Here is a 17,466-nt window from a genome sequence, read left to right as displayed (position 1 = left end):
AGGCATTGGGCTGACAGCTTGATATCATTTACACTGGAGTCACCGACTGAACTGAAGTTATAACTATGATTAAAGCAAATTCCCAATTAGCAGAAGTCAAAAAGAAATACACGTTTATTTTTTAACAATTACAACGGCAACTAGAGGGGAATCTTCTTTAACTTGACCTTTTCTTCTACATTAGAAAAGTATTTCATCTTTGTTAAGATTTCCTTGGCTTTTTCAAAGTCATCTGAAATAAATAAGAGACACTGATGTCAAACTTTGTTTCTAGGAGGAATAAAGCCAACCCTGGCAACCAAGACAACTGGCTCAAAGCTGATCTCAGATCTGGAGGCCTGTCAGTTACTCAGTAAATCAGTAATGCAGAGGAAGGATACCTGCATGATTTTTTGGTAGTAAAATTTTAAATTTTACTTAAAAAAATTGTTATTAAGGTGATGGACAAAGGGGTTACAGTTACCTAAGTCAGGAAATGAGTACATTTCTTTTCTTTTCTTTTTTGTCACTCTGGGGTCTTGAACTCTGGACATGAGCGCTGTCCCTCATCTGTTCAGCTCAAGGCTAGCACTCTACCACTTGAGCCACAGCGCCACTTCCTGTTTTCTGAGTGGTTTACTGAGATAAGAGTTTCATAGCCTTTCCTGCCTTGGCTGGCTTTGAGCTGCAATTCTCAGATTTCAGCCTCCTGAGTAGCTAGGATTACAGGCTTGAGCCCCAGGTGCCTGGCATGAGTACTTTTATTTTAGGACTATGCCACCCCTTCCCTTGCTCTCTCCCAGTTTTTCCTTCCCATCCCCACCCACACTGCCTAGTGAGTACGGTCAGCATTAAGCCCACCTTTATTCCTCAGCTCCACCCAGACCTTAGCTCCTCTGCCTTGGAGTTCCCACCATACAGCTGGCCCCTCCTTCTCTCTGCCTACACCCACCTGAACTCCCATCAACCTCACTTCCTACCCCCAGATGCTGTTGCTACCTAGATAGTGGAAGTCCTCATGTGCTCTCTCTCAGGGAGAAATAGGGCTCCTCTAATAAACCTTGTAATAATCTTTCTCCAGTGCCTGCCTGCCTGCCTCTCTGTGGTCCCCTGGGATGGATGTGACAGAACCTTTCAAGTACCACTGCTGCATTTGTTCACCCTTTATTCCCCATTTCTGTGCTTCTTTTACCCTCAGACATATAAATGAACAAACAAGACAAAACCAAAACAAAACTCTTGTTTCCATTTCTTAGAATTCTTTTTTTTTTTTTTTTGTCGGTCTTGGGGTTTGAACTCTGGGCCTGGGCGCTGTCCCTCAGCTCTTCAGCTCAAGGCGAGCGCTCTACCACTTAAGCTACAGCGCCACTTTTTTTTTTTTTTGGTCACTCATGGGGCTTGAACTCTGGGCCTGGGTGCTGCCCCTCACCTCTTTAGCTCAAGACCAGCACTCTACCACTTAAGCCACAGCACCACTTCCAGTTTTTCTGGTGGTTTACTGGAGATAAGGGTTTCAGAGACTTTCTTGTCTGGGCTGGCTTTGAACAGTGATCCTCAGAGGCTTGAGCCACCAGCACCTGGCTCTTAGAATTCATTTTGATAAACATTATTTTGCATGATCAGAGGCACAGAGGCAATGTAACTTTGGGTTCCTTCCCTAAGAGGAATATACCTATTTTATTACTGTTTTCTTTTGTGCTGGTCCTAGGGCTTGAACTCTGGGTCTGGGCATGTCCCAGAGCTTCTTCTGTTTAAGAATAGTACTCTAGGGGCTGGGAAGGTGTCAGTGATAGAGGGCTTGCTCTGCATGCATGAGGCCCTGGGTTTGATTCCTCAGCACCACATAAACAGAAAAAGCAAGAAGTGGCTCTGTGGCTCAAGAGGTAGAGCGTTAACCTTGAGCTGAAGAGCTGAGGGACAGTGCCCAGGCCCAGAGTGCAAGTCCCATGACAAAAACAAAAGAAACCCAACTAGTACTCTACCACTTTAGCCACAGTGCCAGTTCCGGCTTTTTTTTTTTTTTGGTCGGTGGTGGGGTTTAAACTCTGAGCTTGGGCGCTGTCCCTGCGCTCTTCAGCTCAAGGCTGGCCCTCTACCGCTTGAGCCACCGCACCACTTCTGATTTTCTAGTGGTTTATTGGAGATAAGAGTCTCACAGACTTTCCTGCCCTGGCTGGCTTTGAACTGCGATCCTCAGATCTCAGCCTCCTGAGTAGCTAGGATTACAGGCATGAGCCACCGGCGCCTGGCTTACTTCTCTCACAGACTTTTCTGCCTTGGTTGGCTCTGAACATGATCCTAGATCTCCTGAGTAGCAAGGATTAATAGGTGTGAGCCACCAGTGCTTGGCAGATATCTGTATTATTATTACTATTATTGTCAGTTGTGGGGCTTGAACTCAAGGCTTGGGTGCTGTTTCTGAGCCTTTCTGTGTTCAATGCTAATATGCTACCAATTGAGCCACAGCTCTACTTCCAGCTTTTTGAGTGGTTAATCAGAGATAAGAGTCTCACTGGGACTTTTCTGCCAGGGCTGGCTTCAGAACCCTTATCCTTAGATCTCAATTTCCTGAGTAGCAAGGATTATAGACACAAGCTATCATCAGCACCTGACTGTATCTGTATTATTAAGGAGATAAATTAATCCGGCATGCCTGTTTACAGAGTACAGATAAATCAGAAGTGGTGTTTCTCTCTTTTTTTTTTTGGGGGGGGGGGGGGGTCCAGTCGTGGGCCTGGACTCTGGGCCTGAGCACCGTCCCTTAGCTCTTCAGCTCAAGGCTAGCACTCTACCACTTGAACCACAGCGCCACTTCCAGCTTTTTTTTTTTCTGCTTATGTGGTGCTGAGGAATCGAACCCAGGGCCTCAAGCATGCAAGGCAAGCACTGTACCACTGACTGAGCCACCTTCCCAGACCATGGTGATTCTCTTTTGGACAATCCCAAGTAATAGTTGCTTTTTTTGTTTGTTTGTTTGTTTTTGGCTTTTTATCTTTTGCAGAGCTGGGGACTTAACTCAGGGCCTTGCACCTGCCACAAAGGTGCTCTTCTACTGAGCAAAATCCCCATCCCCAGTGTAAAGTGATAAATGGGTTGTGTTTGGGATGCTCAAACAGTAAAGCTTCCTCTACAGAGCTACCCTAGGGGCAGGGATTCCATTCTCTGGAATGATGCCCATAAACCAACATGGCTTTCAGCCAAGGGTAATTTTGCCCCATGGAGTCATTGGGCAATATCTGGAGACATTTTTGGTTGTCATAACTAGGGAAGAGGTACTGACATCTAGTGGGCAGAAACAGGGATGGGAGAAATATGTTAGTGCAAAGAACAGCCCCATAACAAAGAATTACCTGGCTCAAAATATTAGTAATGCCTGAATTAACAAACCCTGACCTAGGTAAATACAATAATAATTTTAAAAAATTCTTGCTGTGCCAGGGACTGAATTCAGGGCTTTGCACATGTTAGGAAAGCACCGTATCAGTGAGCTATATCTCCAGTCCTTTGAATCCTGTTACTTTAAGCTAGGTAGGCTTTGAGCCTTGATCCTCCTAGATCAAGATTACAGGTGTGCACCACCATGCCTGGCCAACGTACCATAATGCATACTAAAATGAAGATCTCGCTGGGCGCTGGTGGCTCACGCCTGTAATCCTAGCTACTCAGGAGGCTGAGATCTGAGGATCGCGGTTCAAAGCCAGCCCGAGCAGGAGAGACCGTGAGACTCCTAGCTCCAATAAACCACCAGAAAACCGGAAGTGGCGCTGTAGCTCAAGTGGTAGAGCGTTGGCCTTGAGCTGAAGAGCTGAGGGACAGCGCCCAGGCCCAGAGTTCAAGCCCCACAACTGACAAAAAAAATAAAATAAAATAAAATAAAATAAAATGAAGATCTGTTATGCAAAACCAAAAAGTAAAATATTAAGAAAAAATGAGTTATAAAAGTACATATAAGATATGAAATAGGGCTGGGAAGGTGGCTCAGTGGTAGAGCGCTTGCCTTGCATGCATGAAGCCCTGGGTTCGATTCCTCAGCACCACCTAAGCAAAAAGAAAAAAGCTGGAAGTGGTGCTGTGGCTCAAGTTGTAGAGCGTTAGCCTTGAGCTGAAGAGCTGAGGGACAGTGTCCAGGCCCAGAGTTCAAGCCCCATATCCGGACCCAAACAAAAATAAAATTAAAAAAAAAAAAAAAAGATATGAAGTAGCCAGGTGACGGTGGCTCACGCCTGTAATCCAGATCGCTGTTCAAAGCCAGCCAGGGCAGGAAAGTTTGGGAGACTCCTATCTCCAATAAACCACTCCAAAACTGGAATAGCGCTCGCCGGGAGCTGAAGAGCACAGTGACAGCGCCCAAGCCCAGAGTTCAAGCCCCATGACCAATAAAACAAACAAAAGAAATGAAGTCACTTACACAAAAGTGAAAAAAAAAAAAAAGCAAAACCAAGTGATATACTGTTATGTTCACCAATGGTTAAAATATCAAGTAAAGCAAGGGAATCAGTAAGACAGAGTTCAGGAGAGTACTCACTGTGCAAGGGAGATGAAACAGCAAATGGAGTGGTGTTTGGAAGGCCATGGTCAAGTTTCACTTCTGTTGTTTTGGTGGTACTGGGGTTTGAACTCTGGCTTTGTGCTTGGTAGGCAGGAACTTTACCACTTAAGCCACTCCCTCCAGCTACTTCATTCTTTTTTTTTTTTTTTTTTGGGTCCGGTCGTGGGCCTGAACTCTGGGCCTGGGCGCTGTCCCTCAGCTCTTCAGCTCAAGGCTAGCACTCTACCACTTGAGCCACAGCGCCACTTCCTTTCTTCTTTTTTTGCTTATGTGGTACTGAGGAATCAAACCCAGGGCCTCATGCATGCAAGGCAAGCGCTCTACCACTGAGCCACCTTCCCAGCAGCTACTTCATTCTTTACCATCTTGCTAAATGGAAACACTTTTTCCTATCTAATGTTTAATTGGATTATTGCTTTTTTTTTTTTTCCCTGCTGGCACTGGGGCTTGAACTCAGGATCTGGGAGCTGTCCCTGAGCTTTTTCACTCAAGACACTAGTGCTATACTGCTTGAGTTACAGCTCCACTTCTGGCTTTTTGTTGGTTAATTGGAAATAAGGCTAGACTTTCCTGCCTGGGCAGGCTTTGAATCTCTATCCATGTATTTCAGCCTACAGGAGTGCGCCTCTGGTAGCACGCCTTGAATTTTGAGAACATTTGTGCCAGGGCTGGCCTCCAACCTTGATCCCTCAATCTTTGCCACTGTATAAGCCACCAGTGCCCAGTCAAACATGATTTTGATTCTTGTATTGCCTGCCTGTAGCTCACACCTATAATCTGGCTGGATTATTGATTTTTTTTTTTTTTTTGGGTCAGTCATGGGGCTTGAGTGCTATCTCTGAACTTTTTGCTGAAGTCTAGTGCTCTAACACTTAAGCGACAGGGCCACTTCCAATTTTCTGATGGTTAATTGGAGATAAGAGTCTCACTGACAGCCTGGGCTGCCTTCAAACCAGGATTCTTAGATGTTAGCATCCTGAGTAGCTAGAATTACAGGTGTGAACCACCAGCTTGGCCCTATTGTTGTTGTGGATTCATTGTTTTATTTTTTCAGCAAGGCAGAAACACAGATTCCTGTATAGTTTGTATCTCCTACTGTTCCCATTGTAGGCTAGGGATATGATAGCTATGTTAATGACTGGTCTGCCCCAATGCTTACACTTCCTTGTCATACTGAATAAAGTCAAGAATTCAATGAAGTACCTTGTTCAAAAGCCATCTTCACATTGTCAGTAAATTCTTTCTGTTTAGCTGAAAAAGAAGATAGTCAACTTAACTTTTCAATTTACATAGGCTCATAATATGAAGACAACAGTTTGTGATCATGCTGCTTTAAATTCAAAGCAGGAAGCCAAGCACTGGTAGTTCATGCCTATAACTCTAGCTACTCCTCAAGAGGATGATAGTACCTAGCAAGCCAGGGCAGGAAAGTCCATGAGATTCTTATCTCCAATGAACCACCAAAAAAGTTGTAAATGGAGCTGTGGCTTAAGTGGTAGAATACGAGCCTTAAAGGAAAAAAGCTCCCAGGCACTGAGTTTAAGCCCCAGGACCAGCAAAAAACAAACAAAACCCAACCAACCAAAAAAAAACCCCAACAAAACAACAACAACAACAACAAAAACCCACACAAGGGAGAAGCTTACATTCAAGGTCATAGTTTTATAACATTTTGTCTCTACGTATACTGTGACAGTTTTGTCTTTTTTTTTTTGTCAATCGTGGGGCGTGAACTCTGGGCCTGGGTGTTGTCCCTCAGCTCTTCAGCTCAAGGCTAGCTCTCTACCACTTGAGCCAAAGTGCTACCTCTGGCTTTTTCTGCTTATATGGTGCTGAGGAATCAAACCCAGGGCCTCATGAATGTAAGGCAAACACTATACCACTGAGCCACCTTCCCAGCCCCTACTGTGACAGTTTTTATTTTATTTTTGCAATGTAGGGAAAGAACTTAGGGTTGTACAATCTAGGCACCCAGCTATATTCTCAGTTATTAGTTTTATAGCTTCTGAGTGATAAGATACAGGTGTGCAGCTGATATTTAATGCAGCCCTCAGACCATGAACGATCTGAGGGCAATCATCAATGTTTATAAAATGGCTATGAAAAAAAAAGAGGAATTTCAGCAAGGAAAAAACTCCTTTTTTTGTTGTAGTGGAGCTTGAACTCTGGGCCTAGGTGCTTATTCCTCAGCTCTTCAGCTCAAGGTGAGTACTCTACCACTTGAGCCACAGCGCCACTTCTGGTTTTCAAGTGGTTTATTGGAAATAAGAGTCTCACGGAGGAAGTGGCATTGTAGCTCAAGTGGTAGAGTGCTAGCCTTGAGCTGAAGAGCTGAGGGACAGCGCTCAGGCCCAGAGTTCAAGCCCCATGACCGACAAAAAAAAAAAAAAAAAAGAAAAAGACCAGACAAATCTAAGCCAACAACTCTCCTGAATATACATTGGATCAAAGAATTCTAATTTGAACTTAGGTCCATTGGCTTATATTTTGGGGCTGGGAAGGTGGCTCAGTGGTAGAGCGCTTTGCCTTGCATGCATGAGGCCCTGGGTTCGATTCCTCAGCACCACATAAGTAAAAAGAAAAAAGCCTGAAGTTGCGCTGTGGCTCAAGTGGTAGAGAGCTAGCCTTGAGCTGAAGAGCTGAGGGACAGTGCCCAGGCCCAGAGTTCAGGCCCCACGACCGGACGCGCCCCCCCCCTCCCAAAAAAAAAAACCAAACCAAGTCGGGCGCCGGTGGCTCACACCTGTAATCCTAGCTGCTCAGGAGGCTGTTCAAAGCCAGGCTGGGCAGGAAAGTCCGTGAGGCTCTTATCTCCAATAAACCACTAGAAAACCGGAAGTGGCTCTACCCAAGAGGTAGAGCGCTCGCCTTGAGCTGAAGAGCACAGGGACAGTGCACCCTGGCCCAGAGTTCAAACCCCAAGACCAACTAAATAAATAAATAACAGCAAGAAGAATTTTCCGAAGAATTGTGACTTCCATATTGAATGAAGGCACAGCATTTTGTGAAAAAAATTGGCCTGAAAAGCATAAAGCTGGCAGCCTGATCTTCCTCTTAGTTTTTAAGCCCTACAATAAATCAAAGCTTTTGTTTTGGTCAGTCCTGGGGCTAGAACTTTAGGCCTGGGCTCTTCAGCTCAAGGCAAGAGCTCTACCACTTGAGCCATAGTGCCACTTCTGGCCTTTTCTGTTTATGTGATGCTGAGGAATCGAACCCAGGGCCTCATGCATGGGAAACAAGCACTCTACCACGGAGCCACCTTCCTAGCCTCTCAAAGTCTTTTGAATGAGAATTATGAACTTCCTTCATAACTAATTACAGTGTTCATATTTAAGCAAGTTTCCACAGGAAATAAAAATCACAAATCCAAGGAGCTGGTATTCTCATGATAGCTAGGTAAAGCATTACAGCACAGAATGAACTTCAGACTTTCTTCACAATGCACACCTTAATGCACCCAGAGTGAAACATAAAAACAGCTACCTTGCTGGGAATGTGTCTTAGTGGTAGAGTGCAAGCACTCTACCATGCACGAAGCCCTAGGTTCGGATTCCTCAGTACCACAAAAACAGAAAAAGCTGCAAGTGGTGTTGTGGCAAAGTGCTAGAGTGCTGTCTTTGAGCAAAAAAAAAAAATCAAGGAGAGTGCCCAGGCCCTGGCCCTACAACCATCACCAACAAAAAAGCTACCTGAGAGGCAAACTCTCTACAAAACCTTTTTGTGGCCGGGGCCGGTGGCTCAAACCTGTAATCCTAGCTACTCAGGAGGCTGAGATCTGAGGATCACAGTTTAATGCCAGCCCCCCACGGGAAAGTCTGTGAGACTCTTATCTCCAATAAACCACCAGAAACCAGACTTGGCGCTGTGGCTCAAGTGGTACACGTGGCACTGTGGCTCAAATGGTAGAGCACTGGCCTTGAGCTGAAGAGGGCAGGGACAGCGTCCAAGCACAGAATTCAATCCCCAGGACTGACCAAAAAAACAACAACAAATTTTGTTTTATAGTAATCAAATGCTTTCCAGCAAAATGTGCAACTCATTTAACAAATCTGCTTTGCTGCCTAACTTCAATTTACTAAATTCATCATAGCAAGTGAGAGATTCATAAAGTTAAAACTGGTTATACTAACCACCATATTAGATGGCTCCAAATGCATAATAGTCAAATGTGACCCTCTGGATGGATTATACCAGGTTCTTTCCATTTTATTCAAATAAAATACATTATAAATACTCTAGAAGCATTTCCCATCTTAAAAACCAAAACACAAAGCTTCTAATCACCATCAGAAGGTGATGTTCAGGTTAATGATGTTTGCCTTAAAGGCACTGTCTGCTTAATGCCAAAGGTGACCCTTATCCAACGGATGAGATCTGAGGATCGTGGTTTGAAGCCAGCCCGAGCAGAAAAGTTCATGAGACTCTTATCTCCCAATTAACCACCCAAAAGCCAGAAGTGGAGGTGTGGCTCATGTGGCGGAGGGTCGGCATGGGGAAAAAGGTCAGGGACGGCGTCTGGCCCTGAGTTCAAGCCCCAGTACCCGCAGGCCCGCTCCCGCGCGCCCACCCACTTACGCACGCACGCACAAAAAGGTGATGTTTACTTAGTCCTGTTTGCCTTCGTGCTGCTTCTGTGAGCCTTCGTTCCAGGCTACATACACAAACCGCGCCAGCACGATGTGAACCGCCACCACCGCGACGATGGCAGCATAAAAATCACTGTCTCTGTTGGACATCCCGAGGGCGCCTCGGAACACGCAGGAGGTGGTCGCGAAGTACAGGCCGATGGGAACCGTGATGATCAACGCGGTGAAGACCAGGAGCGTCTTCAGGCTGGACGGGAAGACGTCTTCGTTCCCGAACGCGGGTGGCTGCAGGGCGTTCAGCGTCACTTTGTCCACGCGCTCCATGCTGTGGCCGAGGCGTGGGGAGCGCCGGCCGGCAGAGCCGCGGAGCGCGTCCGGTCCGGACCCGATGCGCCGGAAGTGCTCGAGGCTTTTTGCCGGACCCTCGCGGCGGAACTTTGGTACAAGTCTCCGGGCCAAACAGGCTGGGTCCGGGCCGGAAGTGCTCCTGCTTTCCGCGCGGCGCGGAGGGATGACGTAAGATGCCGGGGGCGGGGCTGGTCCTGGGAGCTTGAACTCAGAGCCGGGGCGTTGTTCCTTAGCTCGTCTGTCTTTCTCTTTCCTCTTTCTCTCCTTTCTTTCTTTCTGTTGTGGGGCTTGAACTCTGGGCCTGGGCGCTGTCTCTCAGCTCTTCAGCTCAAGGCAAGCGCTCTACCGCTTGAGCCACAGCGCCACTTCCGGTTTCTCGTGGTTTATTGGAGATAGGAGTCTCACAGTCTCTCCTGCCCGGGCTGGCTTTGAACCGCGATCCTCAGATCTCAGCCTCCTGAGTAGCTAGGATTACAGGCTGAGCCACCGGCGCCCAACTGACAGACACATTCTTTACATGTTTCTCATTTAATCCCAGATATGGCGTCCTATAGTGGTAAAAAGTAACGGATGGCGCATTTTATCTTTTACCTTGCACAGTGGATTCAACGTCTGCCACGGCATCTTCACTTTCAGCTTCGGCGAGTTTTTCATTTATTTCCATTATTTCCATGAGGAACTGATTGTCCATTTCATAGTCTGTTCCTTCGGGAATCTCTATTCCATGGAGCTTTAGCTATAAGGGCAGAAAATAAGTTGGATTCAAGAAACTAGGGCCAGAGAGGTAATAATCTTAGATGTGGGAAGAACTTGAATGTCAGTAAAAGGATGTGGCTCAAGTGCTAGAGCTCTTGAGTAGCAATTAGGAGGCTCTAAATTCAAAGCTTAAAACTGAGGGTGGGAGGAGAGTGAAAAAGATAAGGTTGGGAAATCACCTTACAAGATATAGTCCTCTGCTCAGGGGAGCCAGTAGGGTCTTATAGGCATCATTCACCAGAGTGGAATGCTTCTCTGAGAAGTCCTTTTCAGTCTGTTAGTGGAGATGGAGATGAAGACAGTCTTATTATCATTGGACCCAGCCCTTTGTAACATGCTGATGGGCAGGCATCTAAGAAAGTATGGCCAAAATAAAAGTGATGTTTGGTGAGGTATATCCATCAACCAATGGATTCTAAGTTGTCTGGGAAGTCAGATAAAAGCTGTAAGTGACATCTCCGGACTGTAGCTGGCTGGGGATCTTGCCACAGGTGGAGGTGATTGTCCAACTCTGTTCCTGATCATCACTATAACCACAGGCCACTGCCTCTCCCCAGTGCACACAAGTTGGGGAAAAATTGGGGGTCCCAATAAACTACCTGAGACTTCTGGCTGAAGAAATCTGGGTGGATAAGACGTTGTAGCTGCTGATACCTGTTCTGGAGTTTGGTGATGTCAATTTTGAAGGATCGGTTGCTAGAAGGAAATTGGGAGACAAAAATACAGGGTTTTGGGGCTGGGAAGGTGGCTCAGTGGTAGAGCGCTTGCCTTGCATGCTTAAGGCCCTGGGTTCGATTCCTCAGCACCACATAAGCAAAAAGAAAAAAGCCGGAAGTGGCACTGTGGCTCAAGTAGTAGAGCACTAGCCTTGAGCTGAAGAGCTGAGGTACAGCACCCAGGCCCAGAGTTCAGGCTCCACAACCGGACCCCCCCCCCCAAAAAAAAAAAATACAGGGTTTTTTTTTTGTCAGTCCTGGGGCTTGAACTCTGGGCCTGAGCGCTGTCCCTCAGCTCTTCAGCTCAAACAGCTCACTTCCGGTTTTCTAGTGGTTTATTGGAGATAAGAGTTTCACGGACATTCCTGCCAGGGCTGGCTTTGAACCGCAATCCTCAGATCTCAGCCTCCTGAGTAGCTAGGATTACAGGCGTGAGCCACTGGCGCCTGGCGCATGCAGTTATTTAATTTATGAACTATGGTTTAGTTGCTGCTCTTGAGGAAGATGCAATAAACAGAGACAATTTTACAAAGTGGCAAGTGCCATGCTGGAAAACAGCAGTGTTGGAAAAGGTGGTAGAGGATATGGAGGAATAGAGATGACACCTGAGCTGAGAGCTGAATAATCAAAGATCAGAGGAAGACTTCTGGGCAGTGGGAACTGCAAGTGCAAAACCCAGAAGTAGGTCAGGTACCTGTAGTTCTTGCCTATAATCTTAGCTACCCAGGAGGCTGAGACTAAGAATCATCGTTGGAAGTCAGCTTGAGCAGACATATCCATGAGACTCTTATCTACAACTAAACAGCAAAAAGCTGGAAGTGGAGCTTTGGCTCAAGTGCCAGCTATGAGCTGGAGGCCCTGAGTTCCATCCCCAGTACTGGCAATAAAACAAACCAAAAAAAACCCTGGAAACAATATTGCCATCTTGACAATTTAAAGGGTAATGTGATGCAGCCCATTATAAGTGCTCAGGGATTGGGGAACATTATGCAGTTAAGGCAAAGGGACATTTGTGCACCTTCTCTGTCTTTCTATTGGCTAGGTCCCTTCATCCCTGTTTCCCCAACCCTTTCTTTGGTATGGGGGGGGGCGGGGTTGGTTGCAGGGCCTAGGCAATAGCTTTACCATTGAGCCACATCCCTAGCCCTTTTACATTTTAACACAGGTTCTTGCTAAATTACCCAAGGTAGTCTTGAATTTGCAGTCCTGCCACCTTAGTCTCCTGAGTAGTTCTGATTACAAATGTGAACCAGCAGGGTGGGCCATGAATATTTAGAGTCCTCTCTTTGTATTGTTTTTTTTTTTTTTTTTTTTATTTGTCAGTCCTGAGGCTTGAACTCAGGGCCTGGGCACTGTCCCTTAAGCTTCTTTTGCTCAAGGCTAGCACTCTACCACTAGAGCCACAGCGCCATTTATGGCTTTTTCAGTTTAAGTATTACTGAGGAATGAAAGCAGATGTTCATGCTAGGCAAGCACTCTACTACTAATCTATATTCCCAGCCCCTGTATTGTGTGTGTGTGTGTGTGTGTTGGTTGTGGGGCTTGAACTCTGGGCCTAGGTGCTGTCCCTCAGCTATTCAGCTCAAGGCTACCACTTGAGCCACAGTGGCACTTCCGGTGTTCTGGTGGTTTACTGGAGATAAGAGTTTCATGGACTTTCCTGCCTGGGCTGGCTTTGAACTGTGATCCTCAGATCTCAGCCTCCTGAGTAGCTAGGATTACAGGTGGGAGCCATGGTACCTGGCTCCTGTATTGGGTTTTTAAAGCTGGATCCCATGTGGAGAATAGGCAAGGACTTTACTGCTGAGTTATGGTCCCAGTTTCCATTTTAATTTCTCTTCTTCTTCTTCTCCTTCTTCTCCTCCTGCTCCTCCTCCTCTTCCTCCCCCTCTTCCCTCCTCTTCCTCTTTTTGTTGGTCATAGAACTTGAACTCAGGGGCTTGGCCACTGTCCCTGAGCTTTTTCAGTCAAGGCTAGCATTCTACCACTTTGAGCCACAGCTCCACTTCTGGTTTTCTGGAAGTTAATTGGAGATATGAGTCTGACAGACTTTCCTGCCTGGGCTGGCTTCCAACCATCGACCTCAGATCTCAGCTTTCTGAATAGCTAGTATTACAGGTGTAAACCACAAACACATGGCTAAAATTTTTATTTATTATTTATTCTTTTTGTCAGTTGTGGGGCTTGAACTCTGGGCCTGGGCACTGCCCCTCATCTCTTCAGCTCAAGGCGAGCACTCTACCACTTAAGCCACAGCACTACTTCTGGTTTTCTGAGTAACTAGGATTACAGGCTTGAGCTACTGGCGTCTGGCTATTATTTAAGTAGTTGTACACGGTGTTTCAATTTAGTAAATCAGTTTACAAGTATAATGCATCTTGATCAATGTCACCCCATCAATTACTCTCCCTCCATCACAGCTTTTTTTTTTTTTTTAATCTAGGATTTTTTTCTACCTCCACAGCTTGCTCCATTTCCTCTCTGGTTCTGCCCACATGTTCCCACCTCTCCAATCTCAACCTTCAGGGGAAAAAGGAGTAAAGAAGATCCCGCTTATTGGGTTCTTTCCTGCTAATTCTCAATGCCCCTTAGATTTTGCCTGTATTTGTGTGTGCACGCGCCTTTACTTCCATATATATTGTGGACTTACTTTCATAGTGTGGGGTTCGAATCCTTAAACATACAAGCTACGCAAGCACCACATTCCCAGAGCTTGTTCCTTACATAACCTTGGGCTTTATACGTCAGCACTTTCTTTTTTGGACGGGTAGAGTTTACTGGAGGCTTGAACTCAGGGCCATGCGTTTGCCTGGTCAGGCGCAACCTCGCAGGACATCACGCCTCCAGCCGTGCCAGCACCCCTTTCTTAAAGAGCTCAACCCAACTTCCCCATTTTTTGAGCCCGTTCCTTCCCTCAAGCTCGGGTCCTCGGCTTCTACCCTTTGGCCATGGGCCCGCCCCTCAAGTCTCCCCCTAGAGTCACTGACTCAGTCGCTCCACGACTCTCCCCTCTCCCTTCCTCTACCTCCCTTCCACAACATCGCTTCCAAGGGGTCGGTCTCCGCCCCTTCATTTCCTCTGTTTTCCGGGTACTTCCTCAAGCCCGCCTCTCTAGGGCTACGCCCACCTGCCTCATCAGCAGTCAGGGTCCTTCAGAGCCGGCTGGGCTCTGTCCTCCCCTCCCCTCCTCCCCCCCTTCCCTCCCCTCCCCTCCCCTCCCCTCCCCAGCCCCTGACGTCTCCCGGAGCCCGCCCGCCTCCCGGCACCATCGCTTGTACCAATCCATCAGGCTGAAGTAGTCTCGCGTGGGGTCAGGAGGCTGCAGCGCGCGGCACCGCGGGCAGAAGAACCCGTCCCCACGTCCGGAGTCCCCGCAGTGCCAGCATCGTGCCCAATTGCTTCCCGCCTGAGAGGCAGCATGGCTGCGTAGCAGTCGCCTTCCGGGGACCCCAGCCGGCTGCAACCCCCTTAGCCGAAGCGAGGCCCCGGCCTTCCAGACCCACATCTGGTCCAGCGGCCTAAGTCACCAGGGTCACTACTGCAGGAAAGGCAGTGATGGACCCGGCGAATACTGCTGATTGGCTGTAGAGCTGAGGGGGCGGGACCCGCTGGGAGGGGGTGTATGGGAAACCAGGATGTTGAATCTCGTTCCGCACTCTACAACTACAACTCCCAGCGGGCATCGAGGCTACGCGAGGCGGTACAATTCGTCGCATCTCATTGGGCTGGCGGCGGCGGAGGGCGTTTTGATTGGTTGAGGGTGGAGTTTGTATTTGCAGGTTTAGCGCCACACGGCTTAGTTGGGACTGTGGGGACCTTGCGGTTTTAGGTGGGCTCTCGGTGAGTGAGTCATCATTGGGGAATTTCTCTTGGGTAGTTAGGGGTTCGGATCCTGACCTCAGAGCTTTGTGCAAGTGGGACCTTTCAGACTTCCTCTTTGTATGGATTTTTGGGCTGTTGGGGGAGGGAGTGCGGAGGCGACTCTTTTCCTTCCTAAATAATCTAGATGTAAACACACTTTCCCTGTTAATTAACGAGTTGAGCCACAGGTCAGGGCGTATAGGATGAGAAGGAACAGAGTTGCTCTCTTCAATCAATCAGAAATTACGTTGTAAAGAGTTCTAGAAATGCTAGTAATCGTTACAGTTCTCTAGATCCAATCCCCCAAACACTCCCAGTTCCTGGGCTGCAGGAGTTGGGAGAGCCCTGGTGAGTTCGTGGATGTCCCCAGTGACCATAGTTAGGGTGAGAGGTGAGGTTCCGACGGTAGAGAAGAGGGAACTAGCTTTCCTTGGGACTATTTGAAGCAAAGGTTGGAATTCTTTTTTTTACAGTCTGAATTTTTGCTGCGGTTACTTTTCACTACAGGCCTTCCAATAAGAGCAGCATACAGTTGGCATATATTAAAAGGGTGAGGAGCCCTGTATTTCTCACTTCATTTAATCCTCATGATTTATCTGCTTGTTTTCAGATGAGAGGAACGGGCTCAAGGCAATTGTGAGCTATTTAAAGTAATATTGACTTTAGACTTGTCTGTCTCTAACCTCTTTACGTGTGTGCGCCGGTACTGGGACTTAGGACCTCATGCTTTCCCCGGCCCTTTCACTCGAGCCTGATGCTCTACCATTTGAGCACCACTTCCAGTTTTCTTTTGCTAGTTAATTGGAAATAAGAGTCTCACCGACTTTCCTGCCCTGCCTGTTTTTGGTCCTCAGCCTCCTAAGTATCTAGGATTACAGATGAGAGTGAGCCTCTTGTGCCTGTTTGTTTTAGGATTTCTTTTATCTTGAAAACTGTGTAAATGCAGTTGGTCTGGAATAATGTTTATAAGCCTAGAGTTTGGGGAAGAATGAGGATTGGAGGAAGTCTAATAGGTAGGTGGTAATGGAAAGTAACTTGGATTATCTACTGGTGGTTCTGTTTTAAGAGTAAAAGTGACCATCAAATTCATTTGGGTGGGAGCTTCTGTTTTGGTCTAACTCCTTCAGTTTCCTTCCTGGCCACTAAGCCATTTTGGAGGCTGTTATTCCAGCCCTGTAGTTAGCATCACAAAAGGGTAGGTGGGTTGTTTGGGAGAATTGTCTTTTCTACTGCTGGTGGTGACTAAGCATCTTTGAAGTTGTGGAACTGGGAATGAGCCAACCAGAGTTGGTTCCTAAACTGGGCAGCTGCACGGGAATAAAAGGAGAGTAACTGAAAGACTTTGTAAACCCATCTCCCAGCTGTAGTGGAGGAATACTTTTTCCCTGTCTTCTTTCTCAGCCTCCTGACCCTTCCTCTTCTTCCCTTTTTAAAAATGTATGTGATCCGGGCACCTGTGGCTCATGCCTGTAATCCTAGTTACTCAAGAGGCTGAGTCTGAGGATCATGGTTCAAAGCCAGCCCAGGCAGGAAAAGCTGTGAAACTCTTATCTGCAATAAACCACCAGAAAACCAGAAGTGGCGCTGTGGCTTAAGTGGTAGAGTGCTCACTTTGGGCTGAAGAGCTGACAGCTTCCAAGCCCAGAGTTAAAGCCTCAGGACCGACAAAAAAAAAAAAAGTATGTGAACTTTAATTGTACTGTTGATTATATTACCAAGTTTAATTCCTAATTAAAAAAACTTTAATACAAATTCTTAGGAGCCTTCCCTTCACCCCATTTTCACTACTTTTTTTTTTTTTTTCCCATTCTGGATCTTGAACTCATGGCCTGGGCACTGTCCTTGAGCCTCTCTGTGCTCAAGGCTAGCACTTTACCACTTGAGCCACAGCGCCACTGTTGGCTTTTTCTGTTTATGTGGTACTGAGGAATTGAACCCAGGGCTTCATGCATGCTAGGCAAGCAAGCACTCTACCACTGAGCCACATTTCCAGCCCCTTCACTACTTTTATTTGTAACCTTCAAGTAATATCTTTTTGTATCTTTGCATGTGGTTTATAGTTACTAGACAGCAAACTGGTCCTGATGAAAGTGATCTTATAAAAGACTCAGCTTAGAAGAACTTTAAATCTGGACAATGGGATTAAAATTCTAAAAAAGACTTTACTTTTTGTAGAGCACGCTTGCTGTGGGTTCTTTCTTAGCCATCAAAAGTACTGCTGTCACCAAGCACCAGTGGCTCACACCTGTAATCCTACCTACTCAGGAGTCTGAGATCTGAGGATTGTGGTTTGAAGCCAGCCTGGGGCAGAAAAGCCCTTGTGAGACTCTTTATCTCCAAATTAACTACTCAAAAACTGGTAGTGGTGCTGTGGCTCAAAGTGGTAGAGCACTAGCTTTGTGCAAAAAGAGCTCTGGGCTCAAAGTGGTAGAGCACTAGCTTTGTGCAAAAAGAGCTCTGGGACAGGGCCCAGGCCCTGAGTTCAAGCCCTATGACTAACAAAAAAAAAAAAAAAAAAAATATATATATATATATATATATATATTGCTGTTCCTCTTTTTTTGTGTTGCTCTTAGGCTTGAACTCAGGGCCTGGCCTCTGTCCTTAAGTTTTTGTGCTCAAGGCTAGTGCTCTATCATTTGAGCCACAGTTCTACTTTCTGCTTTTTGGT

The 17,466-nt window shown here is 46.7% G+C and overlaps 3 protein-coding genes across 10 annotated transcripts in view; 1 reads left to right on the top strand and 2 right to left on the bottom strand.

Moving 5' to 3' along the window:
- Positions 1 to 91: 91 nt before the first annotated feature.
- Positions 92 to 9,716, bottom strand: LOC122097189 (vacuolar ATPase assembly integral membrane protein VMA21-like). Of its 3 annotated transcripts, none has more exons than XM_042667694.1 (3): positions 9,133 to 9,712; positions 5,732 to 5,779; positions 188 to 232 (listed from the first exon to the last, which is right to left on the bottom strand). In XM_042667694.1, exon 1 carries the CDS (start codon positions 9,436 to 9,438, stop codon positions 9,133 to 9,135), a length of 306 nt encoding a protein of 101 aa, XP_042523628.1. In that variant the 5' UTR covers positions 9,439 to 9,712; the 3' UTR covers positions 188 to 232; positions 5,732 to 5,779. The 3 variants fall into 3 exon arrangements, 2 of the variants coding, with proteins under 2 accessions (XP_042523629.1, XP_042523628.1); XR_006145488.1 differs by having other exon boundaries at positions 208 to 232; positions 9,112 to 9,716; XM_042667695.1 differs by lacking the exon at positions 5,732 to 5,779 and having other exon boundaries at positions 92 to 232; positions 9,133 to 9,715.
- Positions 92 to 14,525, bottom strand: Hscb (HscB mitochondrial iron-sulfur cluster cochaperone). 5 transcript variants are annotated; one of them, XM_042667688.1, is made up of 6 exons: positions 14,213 to 14,525; positions 10,818 to 10,914; positions 10,403 to 10,492; positions 10,054 to 10,198; positions 5,732 to 5,779; positions 92 to 232 (listed from the first exon to the last, which is right to left on the bottom strand). In XM_042667688.1, the coding sequence occupies exons 1-6, from the start codon at positions 14,437 to 14,439 to the stop codon at positions 141 to 143; spliced, it is 699 nt and encodes a 232-aa protein (XP_042523622.1). In that variant the 5' UTR covers positions 14,440 to 14,525; the 3' UTR covers positions 92 to 140. The 5 variants fall into 5 exon arrangements, with proteins under 5 accessions (XP_042523622.1, XP_042523623.1, XP_042523624.1 ...); XM_042667689.1 differs by lacking the exon at positions 5,732 to 5,779; XM_042667690.1 differs by lacking the exon at positions 10,403 to 10,492.
- A 115-nt stretch (positions 14,526 to 14,640) lies between these two features.
- Positions 14,641 to 17,466, top strand: part of Chek2 (checkpoint kinase 2) — a 32,783-nt gene continuing 29,957 nt past the window's right edge. The window contains exons 1-2 of one of the 2 annotated variants that reach the window (XM_042667642.1): positions 14,758 to 14,774; positions 16,392 to 16,393. The gene's annotated coding sequence lies outside the window, so the exon portion shown is untranslated. Of the gene's footprint in view, positions 14,775 to 16,391; positions 16,394 to 17,466 lie in introns of both variants that reach the window. The other variant, XM_042667643.1, reaches the window with a different exon arrangement.

Source organism: Dipodomys spectabilis, unplaced genomic scaffold, assembly GCF_019054845.1.
Source record: "Dipodomys spectabilis isolate Male_0828 unplaced genomic scaffold, ASM1905484v1 ptg000416l, whole genome shotgun sequence".
Taxonomy (NCBI): domain Eukaryota; kingdom Metazoa; phylum Chordata; class Mammalia; order Rodentia; family Heteromyidae; genus Dipodomys; species Dipodomys spectabilis.
The sequence above is the reverse complement of the archived record's forward strand: the minus strand, read 5'-3'. Positions and strand labels throughout refer to the sequence as shown.

Excerpts from the sequence above, each read along its gene's own strand:
- LOC122097189 (XM_042667695.1), bottom strand. The coding sequence starts at position 9,438 with ATGGAGCGCGTGGACAAAGTGACGCTGAACGCCCTGCAGCCACCCGCG.
- Hscb (XM_042667688.1), bottom strand. The coding sequence starts at position 14,439 with ATGTGGGTCTGGAAGGCCGGGGCCTCGCTTCGGCTAAGGGGGTTGCAG. Across the intron at positions 10,915-14,212 it reads TACTTCAGCCTGATGGATTG|CAACCGATCCTTCAAAATTG; the intron begins GTACAAGCGATG and ends ATTTCCTTCTAG. Across the intron at positions 5,780-10,053 it reads CGTTGAATCCACTGTGCAAG|CTAAACAGAAAGAATTTACT; the intron begins GTAAAAGATAAA and ends CTTCTTTTTCAG.